Genomic DNA, 23,371 nt, shown 5'->3' with positions numbered 1-23,371 from the left:
GGAAGCTTCATGATGTGGCAGATTCATAAACTTGGAAGGGGAAAATAGACATTTCCCCCCCAAACTCTTTTCAGCCAGTCAACTATTGCTGATGGAATGCAGGGGACACATGATAGCTAGTTTATATAGCTTCACACTTTTGAATCTTGCTATGTAATCAGTTCCAATAAAAATATTAGCAGACAACACCCCTGCTGGATGTGCCACATGGTTGTTTTTGTATCTCTCAAGGTACAGTTAAGCCTTCAGACCATGATGATGTCCTTGCATCTTCCCAGCTGTCTATATATATATATATATATATATATATATATATACACACACACACTCTGCAAGGATACTTGCTAGGAGCTGCTTCAAACATCAAGATAAAAAGCTGCACAAACTCAACCTGAATTGGTTAAGATGACCTTCCATTAAACTGCACAATAATTCAAACACCGGTTTGATTTTCCGCTTGATATTTTATTTACAAATTGAAGACCTTTACATAAGTTTAAATCGACTTCAAACAATTACACAACAGCCTGGGGCTCAAGTCCTTACTTTACTGTTCCCTTCATTTAAGCTCAGTTTGTGTTCAAAATTTGATTTTGGAATTTAATCTTTCACATAGTGCATTTAATTTTAGACCTAGTAAATTAAATAATTTCATTGAATGTGACTAGACATGCAGCAAGGCTTGCCTGTTAACAATATCAAAGGGATTGGAGAACAACAGTCTACTAGTCATTTGTGCAGGTCAACACAAAATTGACAATACCTTCAGCAATATCTACCAAATACTGTCCAGCAGCAAGCACTGCTGTTTGCTGCACCCACTCCCTCCACAGACATAGTGTTCCTTCAATCACTGAGGGAGTGTCAATCCCAAAAAAAACATCAACCACTGCCAGGGTGAGTGTAAAACTCCCTCTACACTGATCCCATCAAACATTCCAAAGACAGGTACAGCATGAAGGTTAGATAGTGAAGCTCTCGCCGCACTCTGGCCTAAAGTGCCCCCTCCAGTGGTTTAAAAAAATTCTTTGTTACAAGGAGTTGAAGTTTATGCTGAAGAAAGAGGGCCTCCCAGTTCTTATCAGTCCACTTGCAACCGTGCACATACTGCCACTGGATATAGTCAGAACTAGTGCTGGGGCTTGTCACAGGCTCATCTGCCATTGTTCCCCATGTGGTGGGCAAAAATAAAAAGGGGTATCTTGTCTTCGGAGGTTACCCACTGATAAAAGGTACATTGTGGGATAAAGATATCATTGTTGCCGAAGTAGACCTACAGTACTGAAGTACTGCAGTCGTCTAGCATCAACTGCCAGGGCAGTTCAGTAAACAGGCCGCAATCAGGTGAGCTGGAGGAGTTGTGGTCTAAACAAGAGTTGGAAAAAGTGGACAGCACCCAGCGTCTGGTCAGGGAGATACTTCCCTCAGGCGACCTACACGAACACCCCTTCGAATGGGGGGTGGGGAGAGTGGGACTGTGCAGGGTCAGCCTTCCTACACAGAAGCTGCATGTTCAACATCCCCTAATGATGGAGTCAGTCACCCTCCCTCCCCAGTCACATGCAGAAGGAAACAACCCCTAACTCGGCGGGGGTGAGAGAAAGTCACATCCAATGACTGGCAGAACCACATTGCATTCTCCAACCTCCCAGCTGGTTTTCATTTCTCAGCTGCCAAAACAATTCTAACACGAAAAATAAAAAGTTTTTTTTGTTGGTGGGTGGGGGTAGGGTGACAGAAAGCTGCTCCTCTCTCAACACCGTGTAGTGAAGCTCTGGGGAGGCTACTGTTCCCCTCGCAATGAACTCAGGCAGTTCCTCAGTAGTAACAGGTTGGCCTGGAAATGCAGAGACACGAATAAAAAAAGTTACTTCACAAAAGATCACAACAGCACCCCAGCAACCTGCATTGATCTAGCACCTTTTAACAGTAAAAACATCCTCAAGGTGCTTCACAGGAATGTAAATCAGACAGAAATTTGTCCCCGAGCCACACAACGAGATATTCAGGACAGGGGACCAAATTCCACTCAGTTCTAAAGGGGGTGTCTTAAAAAAAGAGGGGAGGGGTTCAGGGAGGGAATTCCAGAGCTTAGAGCCCCAGGCAGCTGAAGACACAGCTGCCAATGGTGGAGCGATGGAAACCAGAGGGGCTGGAGGAGCTCCCAGGGATGGGAAAGGCATGCGCAGAGGAAATAAAACACCCAAAGCATACAGAAATGAGATTCTTAAAAACAGGAGGCCATTCATCCCATCAAACTGTGCTGGCTCTTTCAAAAAGAGCAGATTAATTTAGTTGCGCATTCCCCAGCTTTCACCCCCTCCATAAATCCTGCAAATCTCTCTTCCAGCGCAGGCTGGTTTGTGTTTTTTGGAAAGTAGCCACAGAATTCAGCTCCTCTTCCTTTAGCTAACATGTTCCAGCTCAATCAATTGAGTGACGACATTTCTATCTGTAATTCTAATCAGCACAGACACAGCTTAGAGTTATCCAGGGACTTGTCTGCACCAATGTCTAGTACCTACCTTAGCATGTTTTAGCTCCAGCTCAGTCATTTCAATCATGTTCTTCCGAAAGGCAGAGACTCTTCGAACTTTAAAGTCTGTGAGTTCTACGTGAAAAGAAAGAGTTTTGGATCAGAGTTTCCTGAGAAAATACAAATTGGAAGACTAAACCCCGATCTGCCCCTTTGAATTGCCCATCCATCCCCACTAGATGCCAAGTCAGGGCTGGATGGGGCAGCACAGGCAGCGTTAAAGGAGGGAGTGACTGTGGGGCAGGGCAGGAGGAAAGACAGGGAAAAAAAACTCCATCCCTCCAGCTCCTGTCACCGCCTCAGGATGTCCCAAAGTGTTTCACACACAACGAAGGGCTTTTTTTTTGAAGTGTGGTCACTGTTGTAATGTAGGAAACACAGCAGCCAATTTACACACAGCAAGATCCCACAAGCAGCAATGTGATAATGACCCAGATCATCTGTTTTTAGTGGGCGTTGGTCGAGGGATAAATATTGGCCCCAGGACACCGGGGAGAACTCCCCCATGCTCTTCTTCTAATAGTGGCCGTGGGATCTTTTACCCCCACCCGAGAGGGCAGACGGGGCCTCGGTTTAAATGTTTCATCATGAAAGATGGCACCTCCGACAGGGCCGCGCTCCCTCAGCACCGACCCTCCCGGTACGTATGCAAGCATTTTCTACTGGGATCATGGAGGGTATTCACTTCCCCGTGATCCACTCCATGATATCGTCAGTCAGCTTGGCAGAGATCAGACAATGCCGCATGGTCCCAGCAGGGGAGCCCTGGAGCAGCTTTCTGGTCACCTGCTCGCCCCTGAAACGCATCGAACCAATCATCTTTCCTTTTTCAAAAAGTGTGTGTATACACACACACACACACACACACACACACACACAAAATAACAAGCAGGGCGTCAGAAACAAGCTCAGAGGAAACAGCCAAGGTGCCAGTTACCTTGCTTGGCTGATTCAGAGAGCTTCTCGAATTTCTGACAGGAGAGCAGCTGATTGGCCTCCGCGTGCTTCACATCCTTGTTCTTCATGCGGGCTCGGTCCAGGGCTTTGTTGGCATTTTCGTAATCGGACAGAGAGCGAGCTCTCCGGTACAGAAGGTCCTAAGCAAAAATAAACTCAAAGTTTATAGATCATCTTTAACAGAGTAAGACCTCCCCAAGGTGCTTCACAACAAAAGAGCGTGAAATAAGATACAAAATTTGATACGAAAGACTGGGGCCCAAAAACTCTGGTTAAAGAGGCCAGTTTTAAAGGCACCAAGGCGGAGAGGTTTAAGGAGGGAATCCCAGAGCTCAGGGCTCCAGGCAGCTGAAGGCACGGCCGCCAATGGTGGAGCGATGGGAATTTGGTGCAAAGCTTTGGAGGAGCTGAAGTTTATGGAGTGGCCGGCTGTGGGAGTCATCTGGAGGTAACAAAGACATGGATTGGAGGGCAGAGGGAGGGCAACTGGGCAGCCCAGAACATGGGGGCGCAGTCTCAGGATAAGTGGCTGATCGTTGAGGACTGATGGGGAGAAATTCCTTCACTCAAAAATGGTTGAGTGTCATTGGAGTTCTCGATCCCAGAGTGTTGTAGATGCTCCATCGTTGAACACATTCAAGGCTGGGACAGGCAGGTTTTTGGTCTCTCCAGGGAAGCGAGGGATATGGGGAGCAGGCGGGAAAGTGGAGTTGAAGCCAATGATCAGCCATGATTGTACTGAATGGCAAAGCAGGCTTGATGGGCTGAATGGTCTACCCCTGGTCCTATTTCTTAAGTTCACACAGGTCTCACACTGCAAAGTCTCGCTATCTAACTTGCAGCACGTTTCTCCCTGGAGAAGCAGTAACTTATAGAGATTGTGGCAGGAGGTGGGGGTGGTTACAGCGATTACACCAGAACACACTGGGGTAGCCCAGTGCATAACCAAACACTTCATCTAATCACCAAATCACAGATCGACATGGCCAGTGACTTGTACAGCCTCAAGCTGCTCCTTATGTGACCAAGATGTCGACAATACTCAGAGGGTGAATTTTCTCATTTATTTCCATTTCAGATTACCATCCCAGTTGGTTGAGAGGGATTCAGGAGAAATTTCTTCACCCAGAGAGTGGGGATAATGTGGAACTCGCTCCCACAGGAAGTGGGGAGAATGTGGGACTCGCTCCCACAGGGAGTGGTCGAGGTGAATAGTATCGATACATTTAAGGGGGAAGCTGGATAAACCCATGAGGGAGAAAGGAATAGAAGGATATGGTGATGGGGGGGGAGATGAAAAATGGGGTGGGAGGAGGTTCATGCAGAGCAGAAACACCCAGAGAATCAATACCTTCAGGAGAGGAGGGGGACCCCATACCCCAGTGAGGGTCAGCACCTTCAGGAGAGGAGGGGGACCTGTACCCCAGTGAGAGTCAGCGCCTTCAGGAGAGGAGGGGAACCCTGTACCCCAGTGAGAGTCAGCACCTTCAGGAGAGGAGGGGGACCCTGTACCCCAGTGAGAGTCAGCACCTTCAGGAGAGGAGGGGGACCCTGTACCCCAGTGAGAGTCAGCACCTTCAGGAGAGGAGGGGGACCCTGTACCCCAGTGAGAGTCAGTTGTTGGATGTGGAGTGAGAGTGTGGGTGCTTGGAAATATACACAGAGGGTCACAAAAGGAGGAAGAAACTCACTTTTGCTGCCTGTGAATCTCTCATGTAATATCTCAACAAGTCCGAAAGCTTCAAGTCTTCATCAGATGCCACACGACCTTCCAATTTCTGCAGAGAGCAATAGAATTGTTTTAGTAAGCCATTGACTTGCTGGAGAGAGAGTCAGACAGGAGGGTAATCTGGACATGGATACAGGCACGAGAGACAAGCACCAACAAGAGCAATGTATTCCTTCTTACCCGGAGTTTCTCAAAAAGTTCTGCAAGTTTGAGGAAGTTTCTGCAAAGAAAAAAGAGAAAATGTGAATGGGGAAGTTGACCTCATTGCTTGATTAGAATGCGAGGTTCAAAGTCAGCAGCTTCCTCCAGCTGCCTGTCTGGCAGACACTGCCCTAAACAGAGCAGTCTACAGTCTGGTGCCCCCAGGATAGCCAGAGACCGCACCTTCCGAAGTGGTCTTGGCCCCAGTGCAAAGCACCAACCAGACCCAGGTGCTTCTTGGAAGCCTGGATACGGGATGGGCAAATTCTGATGACAGCCCCTCTGCGCACGTTCCAAGAAACTAGTTTAAGATCTTGAAGTTAGAAACTCCCAAATTTCTCAAATAAAATAAGTGTCCCAAACAGACAGTCCAGGTACAACATGGGGTTAGATACAGAGTAAATCTCCCTCTACACTGTCCCTATCAAACACTCCCAGGACAGGTACAGCACGGGGTTAGATACAGAGTAAAGCTTCCTCTACACTGTCTCCATCAAACACTCCCAGGACAGGTACAGCACGGGGTTAGATACAGGGTAAAGCTCCCTCTACACTGTCTCCATCAAACACTCCCAGGACAGGTACAGCACGGGGTTAGATACAGGGTAAAGCTCCCTCTACACTGTCTCCATCAAACACTCCCAGGACAGGTACAGCACGGGGTTAGATACAGAGTAAAGCTTCCTCTACACTGTCCCCATCAAACACTCCCAGGACAGGTACAGCACGGGGTTAGATACAGGGTAAAGCTCCCTCTACACCGTCCCCATCAAACACTCCCAGGACAGGTACAGCACGGGGTTATATACAGAGTAAAGCTCCCTCTACACGGTTCAGTGAACCTCAATAACAATTTATCACAATGCTGTGTGGGAATTTGCTGTGCATGACCCAGATTATCTGTTTTGAGTGATGTTGATTGAGAGATAAATATTGGCCCCAGGACTCCAGGGGAACGCCACCTGCTCTTCTTGCAATTGTGGCCGTCAAACTTTAAAAAAAAACACCACCCAAGAGGGTAGACAGGGGCCTCACTTTAACACCTCATCCGAAAGACAGCACCTCTGACAGTACAGCACTGCCTCAGTCTCTGGAGTGTGGCTAAAACATATTACCCCTCAGACTCAAGCCAGGGTGAACAGTTACTTGCCCACCTACAGCCATCACACACCATAATAATCAGGGAAAAAAATGAATGCTTTCGTACTTGCTGAGTGGGTTAGAGTCCAGAGTTCCCAGACCAGATAAGGCAGAAGAGATTGGAATGTAATCCTCAGCTACATCTGTGGAGCGAGAGAGAGACACAGTTTCAGTTCCTGGTGGCTGATAGAGTTCACTGTAGATAGTGGGGGAAGACAATAGTGTAGTGACATTAACACTACACCCTCATCTAGTGAACAATCCACTAGCCCAGGCTAATGCTCTGGGGACACAGAATCAAATCCCGCTACAGCAGCCGGTGGAATTTAAATTCAATGAATAAATCTGGAATTATAAAGTACTAGTGACTACGGAAACTAATTTGTGGTAAAAAAAATCACTTTCGGGGAAGGAAATCTGCCGTCCTTACCCAGTCTGGCCTATATGTGACTCCAGGCCCACAGCAACGTGGGGTGACCCTTAACTGCCCCTCTACACAGTTTAAGGGCATACAGGAATGGGCAACAAATGCTAACCAGCGACACGAGCCAGAGGACAGGAATGGTCTCTCTCTGCTCTGCGGCCCACAGTATTTACAAAACGGCTTTCGCAAACCAATAGCTAGGGTTAGCTCCACGTTTGCCAATGACACCCAGTTGGGTGGCCAAGGGGCATTGAAGCAGACTCGACTGTGGCAGACAGGAGGAGTTCAGCCTAGGGAAGTGTGAGGTTATTCAGTATTAGACCAGATGAAGGCAGTCTGGAGATTTCCTGAAAGGTGAGACGCTGGGAGCTGTGGAGGAGCAGAGGGATTTCGAGTTGCAACTACAGAAATCACTCAAAGCTGGCGAACAGGAAGAAGAAATCAATGACAAAGTCTCCTGGAATGCTGCCCTTTATCTCAGCGGCTGCAATACAAAGGGCTGGACGTTAGGTTACAGTTTATATGAAACTCTGCTCAGACCCCCATCCAGAGTCACTGATCAGTCCTGGGCCCTGCACCCCTCAGGGGGGCAGATATTGCCCCTGGAGGGGGCTCAGCGCAGATTCACCAGCTTGGTCCCGGGGCTGAAGGGGTTAAATTACGAGGGTGGGTCGCACAGACTGGGCTGGTATTCCCTCGAGTGCAGAAGGTTAAGGGGGGGATCTAATCGAGGGGTTTAAGTTGATTAAACGATTCGATAGTTTCTCAGACCCGAATTCCTCTGGTGCGGGGCGGCCAGAACGGGTGCAGAACAAGGGGGCAGAACCTTAAAAATGGGAGCCAGGCCGTTCAGGGGTGATGTCAGGAAGCACTTCCTCACACAGAGGGGAGTGGAAATCCGGAACTCTCTGTTGAGGCCCATTTGTAAAATGTCAAAACGGAGACTGATGGAGTTTTGTTGGGTAAGAGGATTCAGGGTTACAGAACCAAGGCAGGTTAAGATACAGACCAACTGTGATCGAAGTGAATGGGAGAGCCAACAGACCCCAGGAGAAATGAATGGCCACTTCCCTTCCTGTGCAACGGGTTAACGAAACTCTATTTCAACAGCATGGCTGGGGGCGGGGAGGACAGGTGGGGTTGAAATTGGGAGGACCAAGAGCCTGGAGTGTTTGGTGAGGAGGAGCGCTGACCAGGGGTTGATAAAACACGGAGTGAACATCAATGAGATTCAGTAACCATTCAGGATTGCCAAGAGGTGCCAACAGCAAAGCAGAAACCTACTTTTGTGCGAGCGAGTTTTCTTGTCTGCCTTCAATGTGGCGTCCTTGACCCGATTGTGATATTCAATTAGGAAGGTTCGCTCGTGTTCAAAGAACTCATCGACTTCCTGTAGGAGGAGAGAATGTTATCACTGAATTAGGAAAATTAATTCCCCAGGGAGAGGCTTCAAGTACTTCCCTCAGGAACCCAGCTTGACACATAAGACCCTTGAATAGAGAATTAATCTCCAGCACATTGCTGCATGGAAGGAGCTTTACTCTGTATCTAACCCCGTGCTGTACCTGTCCTGGTAGTGTTTGATGGGGACAGTGTAGAGGGAGCTTTACTCTGTATCTAACCCCGTGCTGTACCTGTCCTGGTAGTGTTTGATGGGGACAGTGTAGAGGGAGCTTTACTCTGTATCTAACCCCGTGCTGTGCCTGTCCTGGGAGTGTTTGATGGGGACAGTGTAGAGGGAGCTTTACTCTGTATCTAACCCCGTGCTGTACCTGTCCTGGGAGCGTTTGATGGGGACAGTGTAGAGGGAGCTTTACTCTGTATCTAACCCCGTGCTGTACCTGTCCTGGGAGTGTTTGATGGGGACGGTGTAGAGGGAGATTTATTCTATTTACCAATTAAACCCTGTTACCTACAGATTTAACAGAAACAAACTCAAGCATTTTAAAAATATTCAGGGACAAAGGCTGCCCCGAGGTCAGGATGTTACCTTAATCCCAGAGATCCCAGTTATTAGTGCTTCATCAGCTGTCTTCACAATGTTCTTCAGAAATCCACCCAGTATCTCCTTCCTGTTCTTACCACGAACACTTAGCTGTTAAGAGAGAAAGATTGTTCATTTCTCCAGCTCCTGTCACCACCTTAGGATGTCCCAAAGGGTTTCACAGACAATGAGGGACTGTTTTTTTTTTTAAAAAGTGTGCTCGCTGTTGTAATGTAGGAAACACAGCAGCCAATTTACACACAGCAAGATCCCACAAACAGCAATGTGATAATGACCCAGATCATCTGTTTTTAGTGATGTTGGTGGAGGGATAAATATTGGCCCCAGGACACTGGGGAGAACTCCCCACCCCTGCTCTTCTTCCAATAGTGGCCGTGGGATCTTTTACACCCACCCGAGAGGGCAGACGGGGCCTCGGTTTAATGTCTCATCCCGAACCCCTGACCGCCCCGCCCCCAGCCCACCCCAGACAGTGCGGTGCTCCCTCTGCAGTGAGCCAGGAGCATCAGCCTGCATTGTGGGGCTCAAACCCATGACCTTGATTTCAGCCCGATGCTGATTGAGGGAAGCTGTGGGCCCAGCAGGAGAGTCGTTCCTAGGCATGTAGACAGGTGCAGGTGTGTTGTGTGCCGGTTTGAGAACCTGTCCCAGCCACGCGATCAGGACTGTGTGGTTCAAGAGCATAATTGCCATTTCGGCAATGGGAGAAATGACGTGGGGGATGGTAGAGACACATTGTTCTGTCTAGCCTCCCACCCCCCCGGGGAGGACAGACTTACATCCTGATCATACTCCAGAAACACAAAGAAGTTGTGGTCCCTCCGGAGCTGCGGGTGAGCAGCCAGACGCTGCAGGAAAACCTCGTGCATCGCCACCGTCTTCTTAAAGATGGCCAGGTACTCGCTGCGGTGAGAGAGAGAGAGAGGGAGAATACGAGTCAGAGAGACACACACACACAGACAGATAGAGAATAGAGGAATTCAGGAGAAACTCCTTCACCCAGAGAGTGGGGAGAATGTGGGACTCGCTCCCACGGGGAGTGGGGAGAATGTGGGACTCGCTCCCACGGGGAGTGGGGAGAATGTGGGACTCGCTCCCACGGGGAGTGGGGAGAATGTGGGACTCGCTCCCACGGGGAGTGGGGAGAATGTGGGACTCGCTCCCACGGGGAGTGGGGAGAATGTGGGACTCGCTCCCACGGGGAGTGGGGAGAATGTGGGACTCGCTCCCACGGGGAGTGGGGAGAATGTGGGACTCGCTCCCACGGGGAGTGGGGAGAATGTGGGACTCGCTCCCACGGGGAGTGGGGAGAATGTGGGACTCGCTCCCACGGGGAGTGGGGAGAATGTGGGACTCGCTCCCACGGGGAGTGGGGAGAATGTGGGACTCGCTCCCACGGGGAGTGGGGAGAATGTGGGACTCGCTCCCACGGGGAGTGGGGAGAATGTGGGACTCGCTCCCACGGGGAGTGGGGAGAATGTGGGACTCGCTCCCACGGGGAGTGGGGAGAATGTGGGACTCGCTCCCACGGGGAGTGGGGAGAATGTGGGACTCGCTCCCACGGGGAGTGGGGAGAATGTGGGACTCGCTCCCACGGGGAGTGGGGAGAATGTGGGACTCGCTCCCACGGGGAGTGGGGAGAATGTGGGACTCGCTCCCACGGGGAGTGGGGAGAATGTGGGACTCGCTCCCACGGGGAGTGGGGAGAATGTGGGACTCGCTCCCACGGGGAGTGGGGAGAATGTGGGACTCGCTCCCACGGGGAGTGGGGAGAATGTGGGACTCGCTCCCACGGGGAGTGGGGAGAATGTGGGACTCGCTCCCACGGGGAGTGGGGAGAATGTGGGACTCGCTCCCACGGGGAGTGGGGAGAATGTGGGACTCGCTCCCACGGGGAGTGGGGAGAATGTGGGACTCGCTCCCACGGGGAGTGGGGAGAATGTGGGACTCGCTCCCACGGGGAGTGGGGAGAATGTGGGACTCGCTCCCACGGGGAGTGGGGAGAATGTGGGACTCGCTCCCACGGGGAGTGGGGAGAATGTGGGACTCGCTCCCACAGGGAGTGGTCGAGGTGAATAGTATCGATACATTTAAGGGGGAAGCTGGATAAACACATGAGGGAGAAAGGAATAGAAGGGTATGGTGATGGGGGGAGGTGGAGAGGGGTGTGGGAGGAGGCTCGAGTGGAGCAGAAACACCAGAGGGGCCGAATGGCCTGCAGATTTGGGAAGGTAGCGTCAGGGCTGGCGGTCAAAGCTTACACTGGCAAACCCTCCCGTACAAAGGTGGGTGGCAGAATCTTCCGGATCCTCGAGAGCCCAAATGTTCTTGTTCTGACATCTGGACGAGGGAACCATGGACGGTCCCGCAGGCTGTCCAAGAGCCATCACTGTCCAAGAGACACCAGGCGAGTGGGAAGGGAGACAGAGGCAAGAGCTGGGATGGGTGTTCACAGTTGGATTAGGCAAACACTTGGGCCCCTGCGTCCAGGACACAACCTTCCCCACCCCACCCCCCCTACTTCACCGGCGTTCCCCATTCCCGCTTACGATTCCAGCTCTTGCTTCATCTTGGCAAACTCCTCCCGGGTCATCGAGCCGTCCCCCTCTCCGAGTTTCTGCAGCTTCTCCCTCGACGCATCAAAGTTCGGCTTTGGGGGGGCAGGAGGGATCTGTAATCAAGGACCACAATTTTACACGTACAGCAAGATCCCGCAAACAGCATTGTAATAATAAGCCAGCCAATCGGTTCTTTGGGCAATAAACGTTGGTCCCAGGACACCAGGGTCAGGGGCAGGAAATTGGACTCCCACCTGCTCTTCCTCAAATAGTGTCCGTGGGATCTTTCACATCCACCGAAGAGGGCAGACGACACATTGTATTCGGTCATCTTCAACCTTGTACCTGTCCTGGGAGTGTTTGATGGGGACAGTGTAGAGGGAGCTTTACTCTGTATCTAACCCCGTGCTGTTACCTGTCCTGGGAGTGTTTGATGGGGACAGTGTAGAGGGAGCTTTACTCTGTATCTAACCCCGTGCTGTACCTGTCCTGGGAGTGTTTGATGGGGACAGTGTAGAGGGAGCTTTACTCTGTATCTAACCCCGTGCTGTACCTGTCCTGGGAGTGTTTGATGGGGACAGTGTAGAGGGAGCTTTACTCTGTATCTAACCCTGTGCTGTACCTGTCCTGGGAGTGTTTGCGTCACCTTTGACAAAATTCACAAATATTTTAACCCTTTTGTGCCCTGTACACACTCTAGTCTCAATCACTCACAATAATCCCAGCGTAATCCTCATTTTCCAAATAGGCATCATGGAGCCAAATGAATTCTTCGTGCTGACGGACTACTGAGAACTCCGGCTGCTTAAAGTGAGCGAGGTTTGTCTGAGACAAAGAGGAAAAATGAAAATCAGTGTCTCCGTCATGTACAGCAAGATCCCACAAACAGCAAGCAACCGAGATCATCTTTTATTCCCGCCCCACACCCAGTGAATTTAGTTGAGGGGTAAATATCGGCCCCAGGACACCGGGGAGAACTCCCCCCTGCTCTTCTTCCAAAGGTGGCCGTGGGATCTTTTACACCCACCCGAGAGGGCAGACGGGGCCTCGGTTTAATGTCTCATCCTGAAAGACAGCACCTCCGACAGTGCGGCACTCCCTCAGCACTGACCCTCCGACAGTGCGGCTCTCCCTCAGCACTGACCCTCCGACAGTGCGGAGCTCCCTCAGTACTGAAGCATCAGCCTCGAGAGTGGTGCTCAAGTCGCTGGAGTGGAAACACTGAACCCTCAAACATTCCCCGAGGCTCCAGCATCACCTCCTAATGGAGAGTTGCGACCTGGTTAAGCAAAGCCCTTCCTGTTACTCTGCAGGTTACGTTAGAGGGCCACACACTCGCAGTAAACACAATATTTCAGCACCCGTTTATTGCCCTTCACACTTACCTTTGTGTGAACTGTGAACTTCACTTTATCTCTCTCACTGACTGCATCAGAGATCTCGACCTGTAGTGATGAATCCGTCTGTAGATCCACTGACATAGTCCGTGACTGCATAGAAAAAGCACACACACAGGCTCGAGATTGGATCATTGCCACAGCCGGCTGATTGTATTCTGCACCGTGCATCCAACACAGGAGCCTGCTGGTATACTGAACCCCACAGAGCAGGAGGGTTTGATGGGGACAGTGTAGAGGGAGCTTTATTCTGTATCTAACCCCGTGCTGTACCTGTCCTGGGAGTGTTTGATGGGGACAGTGTAGAGGGAGCTTTACTCTGTATCTAACCCCGTGCTGTACCTGTCCTGGGAGTGTTTGATGGGGACAGTGTAGAGGGAGCTTTACTCTGTATCTATCCCCGTGCTGTCCCTGTCCTGGGAGTGTTTGATGGGGACAGTGTAGAGGGAGCTTTACTCTGCACCTAACCCCGTGCTGTACCTGCCCTGGGAGTGTTTGATGGGGACAGTGTAGAGGGAGCTTTACTCTGTACCTAACCCCGTGCTGTACCTGCCCTGGGAGTGTTTGATGGGGACAGTGTAGAGGGAGCTTTACTCTGTACCTAACCCCATGCTGTACCTGCCCTGGGAGTGTTTGATGGGGACAGTGTAGAGGGAGCTTTACTCTGTATCTAACCCTAGGGGCTGAGAGACCCAAAGGGGAGAATGTTGTAAACACCTTATTTAAAATGAACATTAAGACTGTTCACTCCCTTCTGACAATTTCCAGCACTGTTTCCACAACAGAAACATCTTGAGCAGGTTCGTCACTCCTGCTGTTGATCTCAGTTGGAAAATCGTTAACCAACATTCGCAGATGATCTCAAACCGATCTTGCTTAGTTAAACAAAGTCACAGGGAGTCTACAAGTGTCAACATGTGCTGAAAATTAATTACATTCGATCGAAAGCAGAGTTAATTTCCAGCAAATGCATCGTAGACGCACACAAACAGTGACACCACCTGGGAGCCATCCATGCAGACATGGGCCACTCGCTGAGATACATTTGGGGGTGAGGGAGAAGGAGAAAAACCAGAGGCCTGTGCCCATTCCCAACAACAGACACACACTTACTGCCTTACCTGCTGCACCCAACACCCAGGTGCCGTAAGCAGCTATTGAAGCACAGAGTGCATCACAGCTGAACTCCCTCTACGTCTCTCACTCACATAGGCGATAGCCATCGGGAATATAAACAAGGTCGAGCGAGTGTGAAAAAATTTGGCAGATGGAGTATAATGTGGGAAAATGTGAACTTTGACAGGAAGGATAGAAAAACAGCGTATTATTTAAAGGGAGCGAGAGATTGCAGAACTCTGAGGTACAGAGGGATCTGGGTGTCCTGGTGCATGAATCAGGAAAGGTTAGTCTGCAGGTACAGCAAGTGATGAGGAAGGTAAATGGGATGTTGTCCTTTATTGCAAGGGGAATGGAATATAAAAATAGGGATGTTTTACTGCAGCTGTACAGGGCGTTGGTGAGACCACATCTGGAGCACTGTGTACAGTTTTTGTCTCCTTATTTAAGAAAGGATATAAATGTATTAGAAGCAGTTCAGAAAAGGTTCACTCAGCTGATTCCTGAGATGGGGAGGGGGTGGGGGTTTATCTTATGAGGAAAGGCTGGACAGGCTGAGTCTGTACCCATTGGAGTTTAGAAGAATGAGAGGTGGTCTTATTGAAACATGTAAGATCCTGAGGGGGGGGCGGGTGGGTTTGACAGGGTGGAGGCTGAGAGGATGTTTCCTCTTGTGGGAGAGACGAGAACCAGGGGACAGTTTAAAAATAAAGAGGTCTCCCATTGAAGACAGAGATGAAGAGAAGAGAATTTTGTTTCTTTCAGAACATCATGAATCATTGGAACTCTCTTTCCCAGAGAGTGTGTGTTAGATGCAGGCTCAGTGAATATTTTATAAGGCTGAGGTAGATAGGTTATTGACTAACAAGTGAGTCAAAGGTTATTGGGGGTCAGTAGGTCAGGGGCATTGAGGCCACAATGAGATCAGCTGTGGTCTTACTGAATGGAGGAGCATTCCTCGAGGGGCCGAATGGCCTACTCCTGCTCCTAATTCATATGTATCCAAATACAGGGAGCAGTTTGCATAGGAAGTGACTTACGGAGCCACACAGAACCTTCCAGAAGGCCATTAAAAGCACGAGGCCGCATTCTGTGTACATCGTTTACACTGAATGTTCACGACTGCACCACAAGTCACGATTTTACCTTCCCACTTTGCGCTGTCTAAGGGCAAGATATCAATCGTAGCCAGGGCAACACAGACTCTAGAGGCTTCACCAGGGTGACACATTCACTGAGAACCAGCAAACAGGGACCATGTGGTACCACAAGACAGGCTGCTCAGCAGCAGAAGGCCATTCAGCCCCTTGAGCCAGTTCCACTTTTCAACCAGATCATGGCTGATCTGCAACCCAACTCCATTTACCCGCCTGGACCCCATAATCCCTTAGGGTAACGAAAGGAAAAAAAAAAAAATCCATCAAGCGCAACAGATTTAAAACTAACAACTGGTTAACTGCTGTTTGTGGAAGAGCTCCAACTCCTACCATCCTTTTCATGTCAAAGTGTTTCCTAATCTCACCCATGAAGGGGTCTAGCTCCAACTCATAGACACTGCACCCCCCCCCCCCCCACCCCCCACCCTCCTCCTCTTCCCAGGGGCCCTCCCAGCCAGCAGAAATAAAATGAATTGTTTATTTTCAATCTGTTCCCCTTCATATCTGGAAAAGTTTGATTGAGTCACACCTTAACCATTTAGCTCTCAGGGAGTACGAGCCTAATCGCTTCTTGTAATTTAACCCGAGGAACGCAGGTACCAGTCTGGTAAATCCAAGCTGCACGCCCTCACAGGGATAGAGAATGGGGGAGTGGGACTAATGGCATTGCTCTGCGGAGAGTCGACATGGTCTCAAACGGGCTCCTTCTATGCCGTGATGACTCTAGGGCTCTCAAACCGTGCTGAGTTAAGCGAGGGTGTTAAATCAACTACAGCAATCAGTCCTGGCTGTTCAGCCCAGGCTATCTAGCATCCTCTACTGGAAAGAAATGTGTACCAGATGCACAGCAAAGATGAGATAGGACTCAAGTGTGAAGCATCCCATAGTCAAATGTATAGACTCAGGAGGGAAAGCAATGGCGAGTTACAAAATTCTCCTCAGCCACAGGAGAGGAGAAGAGAAAATTAAGACGCTGGGACTGACTAGATATGAAACCTTTAATACCTTTATTTTATTTAATCTTTCACAGGACATAGACATCTAGCCTGCTTTTATCACCCATCCCCAATTGCCCTTGAGAAGGTGGGGGTGAGCTGCCTTCTTGAACCGCTGCAGCCCATGTGGTGTAGGTACAACCACCGTGCTGTTAGGGAGGGAGTTCCAGAATTTTGACCCAGTGACAGTGAAGGAACGGCCAATATATTTCCAAGTCAGGGTGGTGAGTGACTTGGAGGGGAACTTGCAGGTGGTGGTGTTCCCGTCTATCTGCTGCCCGTGTCCTTCTACGTGGTCGAGGTCACGGGTTTGGAAGGAGCCCCTGGTGAGTTATTGTCTCTCTCTAAAATAGGGCAGCTCCCTCAACACGACAGTCCTTCAGGTGAATCCGCAGATCTAGAACTGGGTTACTTACCAGACTGGGGCCCCAGTTTCCACAACTTGACCCACATAATTTCACATAACAACCAGCTCTCAGGGCTCCTCCTCCCACCCCCTCCTTCTGCAAGGTCACGAAATAATCTTTCTTTTTTGGATTTAAGGAGGAAGACGATCAGGGGCAAACATAAAATTCTAATCAACTCGAGGTTGCATATTTGTAGAGATGGGGTGGGGGGGGGAGAGAGAGAGAGAGAGAGAAAAGCAGCAATGTAAAAACAGCATTTGGAAGAATGAGATGGTGAGAAGCATTAAATCAGAAAACAAAAAAGAAAAAGGGGGGGGCACATTGCAAATGCAAAGGGCAATTTTTAAATAGCCCAGCAGATATAATTTTCAAATTGCACACTCAATAGACAATTTTTAAAATGCACAGCAGAGACTATTTTGTAAATAAATGGAAGGGAGGCAAGAATGAGATGAAAAGCATCAATTATGAGAAGGGACACGTTGCAAATCCAGAAAGCAATTTTATAAATACACAAGAGACAGAATTATTTTTTTTCCCTTTTGGTTAAAAATTGCACAGCAGATATAATGTGTGGAATGGTTGTAACAACAAGCAGACAGAGGCAGCTTTAGTTCCACTGCTCAGGAACTAGAAAGGGGGGTGGGGGACACACACACACATTTAAATGCTTTAGATTATAATCCAAATGTTAAAAAAAAAGTTAAGATTGAAGAGATTTGTCTTTCCATATTAATCTCAGCAGCTTCCAGGGAGCAGCTCGTCCACTTCGTAATTGCACATTTTAAGCAGCAGAAAAACAGGACTGCAAAGGCATTTTAAGAGTTTTTTTTAAAAAAAAATGAAATATGTAAGGGCATGTTTCATTTGTGTTGTTGTTACTTACCTTGGAGTCTTCCCCCTCAAACAGGTCTGTGTTTTCCTCCATTCCTGCCCCTGCTGAGCTCTCGCCAGAGCCCTGGAAGCTGGGAGGGTTCCACTGGTCGCTGGGAGGTCCAACAGGTTCAGCCGCGGCCGCCACCCTCTCTTGTATCGGCGGACGCCTCGTTGGCATCCCGCCCCTTGCCCGCTCCGATTGGCTACCCCCGACCGGTCCTCCGGGACCGCCCGCTTCCGATTGGCCGACCGCCGCGTCGGTCAGGGTCAGCCCCGCCCCCTCCTTAAGGTGGAATGGACGATTGTTTCTCCCCGCCCACCCCTCCCATCGCCGACCTCCACTTCGGTATTTATTAATTGTTTTTTCCTCATTCTTCTACCCGTGAGACCAGCACCTGATAAATCTTTCCTTCGAGACTGATTCAGACAATATATATATATATATTTAGAATAAATCCTTGGTTTAGCAGCAGCAACCGAATGCGGCGGTGATATTTCTTTATTTTCTGAGGGAGGGGATGTTTGTTGCCGGGTATCAGTCATAGTTTATCTCAGAGAAATTTCCAGATTGACCATCGGCCTCCTGCAGAGAGACGGGTCAGCTGACCGGGGCGGTGCTTTTGGCGGGAGGTTTGACCAGAGCTTCGCGGAGCCAGAAGAGGAAGTGACGTGTTCATAGGGCTATGATGTCAATGTGACCCCCTCCCACACCAAAAGCCCCCCATTAAACACCCCCATCTCCATTAAACACCCCCATCAAACACCAACCCCATCAAACACCCCCAACCCCATCAAACACCCCATCAAACACCCCCATCCCCATCAAACACCCCCATCAAACACCCCCATCCCCACCAAACACCATCCCCGTCAAACATACCCAACCCCATCAAACACCATCCCCATCAAACACCTCCATCCCCATCAAACACCATCACCATCAAACACCCCCATCCCCATCCCCATCAAACACCCCCATCCCCATCAAACACCCCCATCCCCATCAAACACCCCCATCCCCATCAAACATCCCCAACCCCATCAAACATCCCCAACCCCATCAAACACCCCCATCCCCATCAAACACCCTCATCCCCATCAAACACCCCCCATCACCATCAAACACCCCCATCCCCATCAAACACCCCCATCAAACACCCCCATCCCCATCAAACACCATCCCCGTCAAACATCCCCAACCCCATCAAATAGACCCACACCCATCAAATAGCCCCATCAAAACCCCCACTCCCATCAAATAGACCCACCCCCATCAAATAGCCCCATCCCCATCAAATAGACCCAATCGAATACCCCCATCAAATAGCCCTACCCCATCAAATAGCCCCACCCCATCAAATAGCCCTACCCCATCAAATAGCCCCACCCCATCAAATAGCCCCACCCCCATCAAACAGCCCCACCCCCATCAAACACCCCCATCCCCATCAAACACCCCCATCCCCATCAAACACCCCCATCAACTAGCCCCACCCCATCAACTAGCCCCACCCCATCAAATAGCCCCACCCCCATCAAATAGACCCACCACATCAAATAGACCCACCCCCATCAAATAGCCCCACCTGCATCAAGTAGACCCACCCTCATCAAATAGCCCCACCCCCATCAAATAGACCCACCCCCATCAAATAGACGCACCCCTATCAAATAGACCCACCCCCATCAAATAGCCCCATCGAATAGCCCCACCCCATCAAATAGCCCCACCCCATAAAATAGACCCTCCCCCATCAAATAGCCCCACCCCCATCAAATAGACCCACCCCCATCAAATAGCCCCACCCCATCAAATAGACCCAATCGAATATCCCCATCAAATAGCCACACCCCCATCAAATAGACCCAATCGAATACCCCCATCAAATACCCCACCCCCATCAAATAGCCCCACCCCCATCACATATCCCCATTAAATAGACCCAATCGAATACCCCCATCAAATAGCCACGGCCCCATCAAATAGCCACGGCCCCATCAAATAGCCCCATCAAATAGACCCAAACGAATACCCCCATCAAATAGCCACACCCCCATCAAATAGACCCAATCGAATACCCCCATCAATACCCCACCCCCATCAAATAGCCCCACCCCCATCAAATAGCCCCACCCCCATCACATATCCACATCAAATAGACCCAATCGAATACCCCCATCAAATAGCCACGGCCCCATCAAATATCCCCATCAAATAGCCCCACCCCCATCAAATAGCCCCATCAAATAGACCCAATGGAATACCCCCATCAAATAGCCCCACCCTCATCAAATAGACCCACCCCCATCAAATAGACCCAATCGAATACCCCCATCAAATAGCCCCACCCTCATCAAATAGCCCTATCAAATAGACCCAATCGAATACCCTCATCAAATAGACCCACCCCCATCAAATAGCCCCAACACCATCAAATAGCCCCAACACCATCAAATACCCCCAGGCAAGTGGTGAGGATGACACGAGTCTACAGAGGGACAGAGACAGGTTAAGTGAGTGGGCAAAAACTTGGCAGATGGAATATAATGTGGGAAAATGTGAGGTTATGCACTTTGACAGGAAGAATAGAGGAGCTGAATATTATTTAAATGGAGAAAGACTGCAGAAAGCTGCAGCACAGAGGGATTTGGGGGTCCTCATGCATGAATCACAAAAAGCTAACGTACAAGTTCAGCAGGTAATAGGGAAGGCAAATGGAATGTTGGCCTTTATTTCAAAGAGAATGGAGTATAAAAATAGGGAAGTCTTGCTAAAACTATACAAGGCACTAGTTAGACCACACCTAGAATACTGTGAACAGTTTTGGTCCCCTTATCTAGGGAAAGATATACTGGCATTGGAGGCAGTCCAGAGAAGGTTCACTAGGTTGATCCCGGGGATGGGGGGATTTTCTTATGAGGAGAGGTTGAGTAGGTTGGGTCTGTACTCATTGGAGTTTAGAAGAATGAAAGGCGACCTTATTGAAACATATAAGATTCTTAGGGGCCTTGACAGGGTAGATGCTGAGAGGTTGTTTCCCCTTGTGGGAGAGTCTAGGACCAGAGGGCGTAATCTCAGAGTAAGGGGGTGTCCATTTAAAACAGAGATGAGGAGGAACTTCTTCTCTCAGAGGGTAGTCAATCTGTGGAATTCTTTACCACAGAGGGCTGTAGAGGCTGTAGCCCCCATCAAATATTCCCATCCCCCATCAAATAGCCCCATCACATCTAAGTTCCCACATCAAACTACTCCCGAAAACTCCTCCATCAAACACCCCCACCCCACAAAACCCCCAATCAAACCCCACTGACCCAAACTCCTGCACGCACACCCCCGACACCCCACTCCCAAAAACCCCTCATCAAATCCCCATTAATGCTCTCAACCTCAAACTTCCCCATCAAGGACCCCCCCTCCCCCCCCCCCCCCCCCACTCAGCTCCCTCATCGCTCAACACCCTCCTCCTCCCGCCACATCCCCACTCCTCCAATAAACACGCCAATCAAATATCCCCACGACCCACCCAAAGACATGCCCCACCCCTACCTCATCAAAACCACCTACCTTCCCACCGGCCCCCCCCTAATTTCCAACTCTTCCTTGCTCTCCCCAAATCCTCCCAACATTGCCTCACTCCCCTTCGCCCCCGACTCCCATTCATCTGCCACCCTCCCCACCCACTCCATTATGCTCCAAACTCCCTTGTGTGGCTTGGCGCCAATTGCTTGTCTGATTTTTCACTCCCCTAAAACCCCTTGGATTGTTTAACTGAGTTAAGGCCGCTTTGATCTTGTTGTTGATCTTTTGAAGGAGTTTGAATCCAGTCCCATCCCGGGGAGGATGTGAGCTCGAGATGTGAAGTCCCCCTCGCTGCCAAAGAGAAAGATCAAAGATGATTCTGTGATGGGTGTACACAGTGAGACACAGGTTTGAAAAGAAGAAAGATTCTCAATCTGTTTGTCCCTTTTCCAGGTGCTGATTACAACGCGTGTAACATTCTAAGTTTTATTCAATAACTGGGCAAAATTCACTACGGTTAAAAGAAAATGCTCTGTTCAGGCCCAATTCACTTCTATATACACACATCCAACACTTAAACTGTCAAATGCCAAATGCTCCCTATCGCAAACGTCATACGCACAAAGACCCCAGAGAATAATACTGACCCTCATTCAACCGTTTGTGCTTCTGAGGCCCACCCAGAGACCAGAGCTCCATGATCCAGGAGGAGGATCAGCACTGAGATTCCCACACTGTCGGAGGGTCAGTACTGAGGGAGTACTGCACTGTCGGAGGGTCAGTACTGAGGGAGTGCTGCACTGTCGGAGGGTCAGTGCTGAGGGAGTGCCGCACTGTCGGAGGTGCCGTCTTTCGGGATGAGACATTAAACCGAGGCCCCGTCTGCCCTCTCGGGTGGGGGTAAAAGATCCCACGGCCACTATTGGAAGAAGAGCAGGGGGGAGTTCTCCCCGGTGTCCTGGGGCCAATATTTATCCCTCAACCAACATCACTAAAAACAGATGATCTGGGTCATTATCACGTTGCTGTTTGTGGGATCTTGCTGTGGGCACATTGGATTTCGCGTTTCCTATGTTAGAACAGTGACTACGTTTCTAAAGTACTTCATTGGCTGTGAAGCACTCTGGGGTGTCCTGCGGCGCTATATGAATCCAAGACTTTCTGAGCTGCTTTCTGTACTTTAGCCACAGGGTGTCCTGTGTGAGCCATCCAGTATGGTAACCATTGTTCAGCCTGTTGGTGATGGTTCTGCTATTGGTACTGCACCTTCTCCGAAAACCATCTCCCTTCTCTTTATCTCTCCCATTACCATCTCCTTTTGCTGTGCAGCATCACCCCTCTTGTCATTTCCCTCCTCCCGACCAGAGACCTTCTCCAGTATTCTTGCTCTGCTTCAAACCTCCTTGCTTCAAACAGAGCTGTATCTGGAACGTTCCGCGATCCTGAAGAAAGGTCATTGACCTGAAATGTTAAAACGATGGCTTATTCCCGGGACGAGCGGGGTTGTACTAAAGGGAGAGATTGAGTAGAATGGGCCTGTATATGTTATATATATTCCCTGGAGTTTAGGAGAATGAGAGGTAATTACATTGAAGGCGTGTGAAATTCTTGGAGGGTTTGACAGGGTCGGTGCTGAGAGGGAGAACCTGAAACACGGGGGACATGTGCGGTGCCACAGCCTCAGGGTAAGGGGTTGGCCATTTTGGCCTGAGATGAGGAGAATTTTCTCCACTCAGACAGTTGTGAATATTTGGAATCCTCTACCCCAGAGGACTGTGGAAGCTCAATCACTCATATGTTCAAGTCAGAGTTTTGAGAGATTTTTGGATACCAGGGGTAGTGCAGGAAAATACAATTGAGCATGAAGTTCGGCTATGATCATATCTGGATTTGAAGGAATTAGCATTAGAAGCCCCCACCATCTCGCTGGAGAGCTTGTTCCATAGATTAACCATTCCTTCACTGAAATAACCTTTCCACACATCAGATTTGAATCTAATGCTACCTTCAAGCAGAGGTCATGTTCACTGGTTCCAAAAAGAGACGCAGCGCCGAAGCAGGCCATTCGGCCCATCTGCCGGTGTTTGTGCCCCACACGAGCCTCCTCCCCCTCTCCATCTCCCCCCATCACCATATCCTTCTATTCCTTTCTCCCTCGTGTGTTTATCCAGCTTCCCCCCCTTAAATGTATCGATACTATTCACCTCGACCACTCCCTGTGGGAGCGAGACCCACATTCTCCCCACTCCCTGTGGGAGCGAGTCCCACATTCTCCCCACTCTCTGGGTGAAGAAGTTTCTCCTGAATTCCCGATCGGATTTATTAGTGACTGTCTTATATCGATGGGCCCCTA

At 49.8% G+C, this 23,371-nt stretch overlaps 1 protein-coding gene across 1 annotated transcript; it reads right to left on the bottom strand.

Annotated features, from left to right (window-relative positions):
- Positions 1-444: 444 nt before the first annotated feature.
- LOC144675897 (sorting nexin-32-like) lies at positions 445-17,714 on the bottom strand. Its single transcript, XM_078536438.1, has 13 exons — positions 17,509-17,714; positions 12,936-13,040; positions 12,265-12,375; positions 11,542-11,663; positions 9,772-9,895; positions 8,978-9,082; positions 8,272-8,377; positions 6,631-6,706; positions 5,403-5,442; positions 5,185-5,271; positions 3,474-3,633; positions 2,526-2,611; positions 445-1,837 (listed from the first exon to the last, which is right to left on the bottom strand). Exons 1-13 carry the CDS (start codon positions 17,674-17,676, stop codon positions 1,784-1,786), a joined length of 1,344 nt encoding a protein of 447 aa, XP_078392564.1. The 5' UTR covers positions 17,677-17,714; the 3' UTR covers positions 445-1,783.
- Between the last annotated feature and the right edge of the window lie 5,657 nt (positions 17,715-23,371).

The sequence above is a fragment of the Cetorhinus maximus genome, unplaced genomic scaffold (assembly GCF_964194155.1).
Source record: "Cetorhinus maximus unplaced genomic scaffold, sCetMax3.hap1.1 HAP1_SCAFFOLD_1215, whole genome shotgun sequence".
Taxonomy (NCBI): Eukaryota; Metazoa; Chordata; class Chondrichthyes; order Lamniformes; family Cetorhinidae; genus Cetorhinus; species Cetorhinus maximus.
Note: the sequence above shows the minus strand (reverse complement) of the source record. Positions and strands in the feature narration are given on the sequence as shown.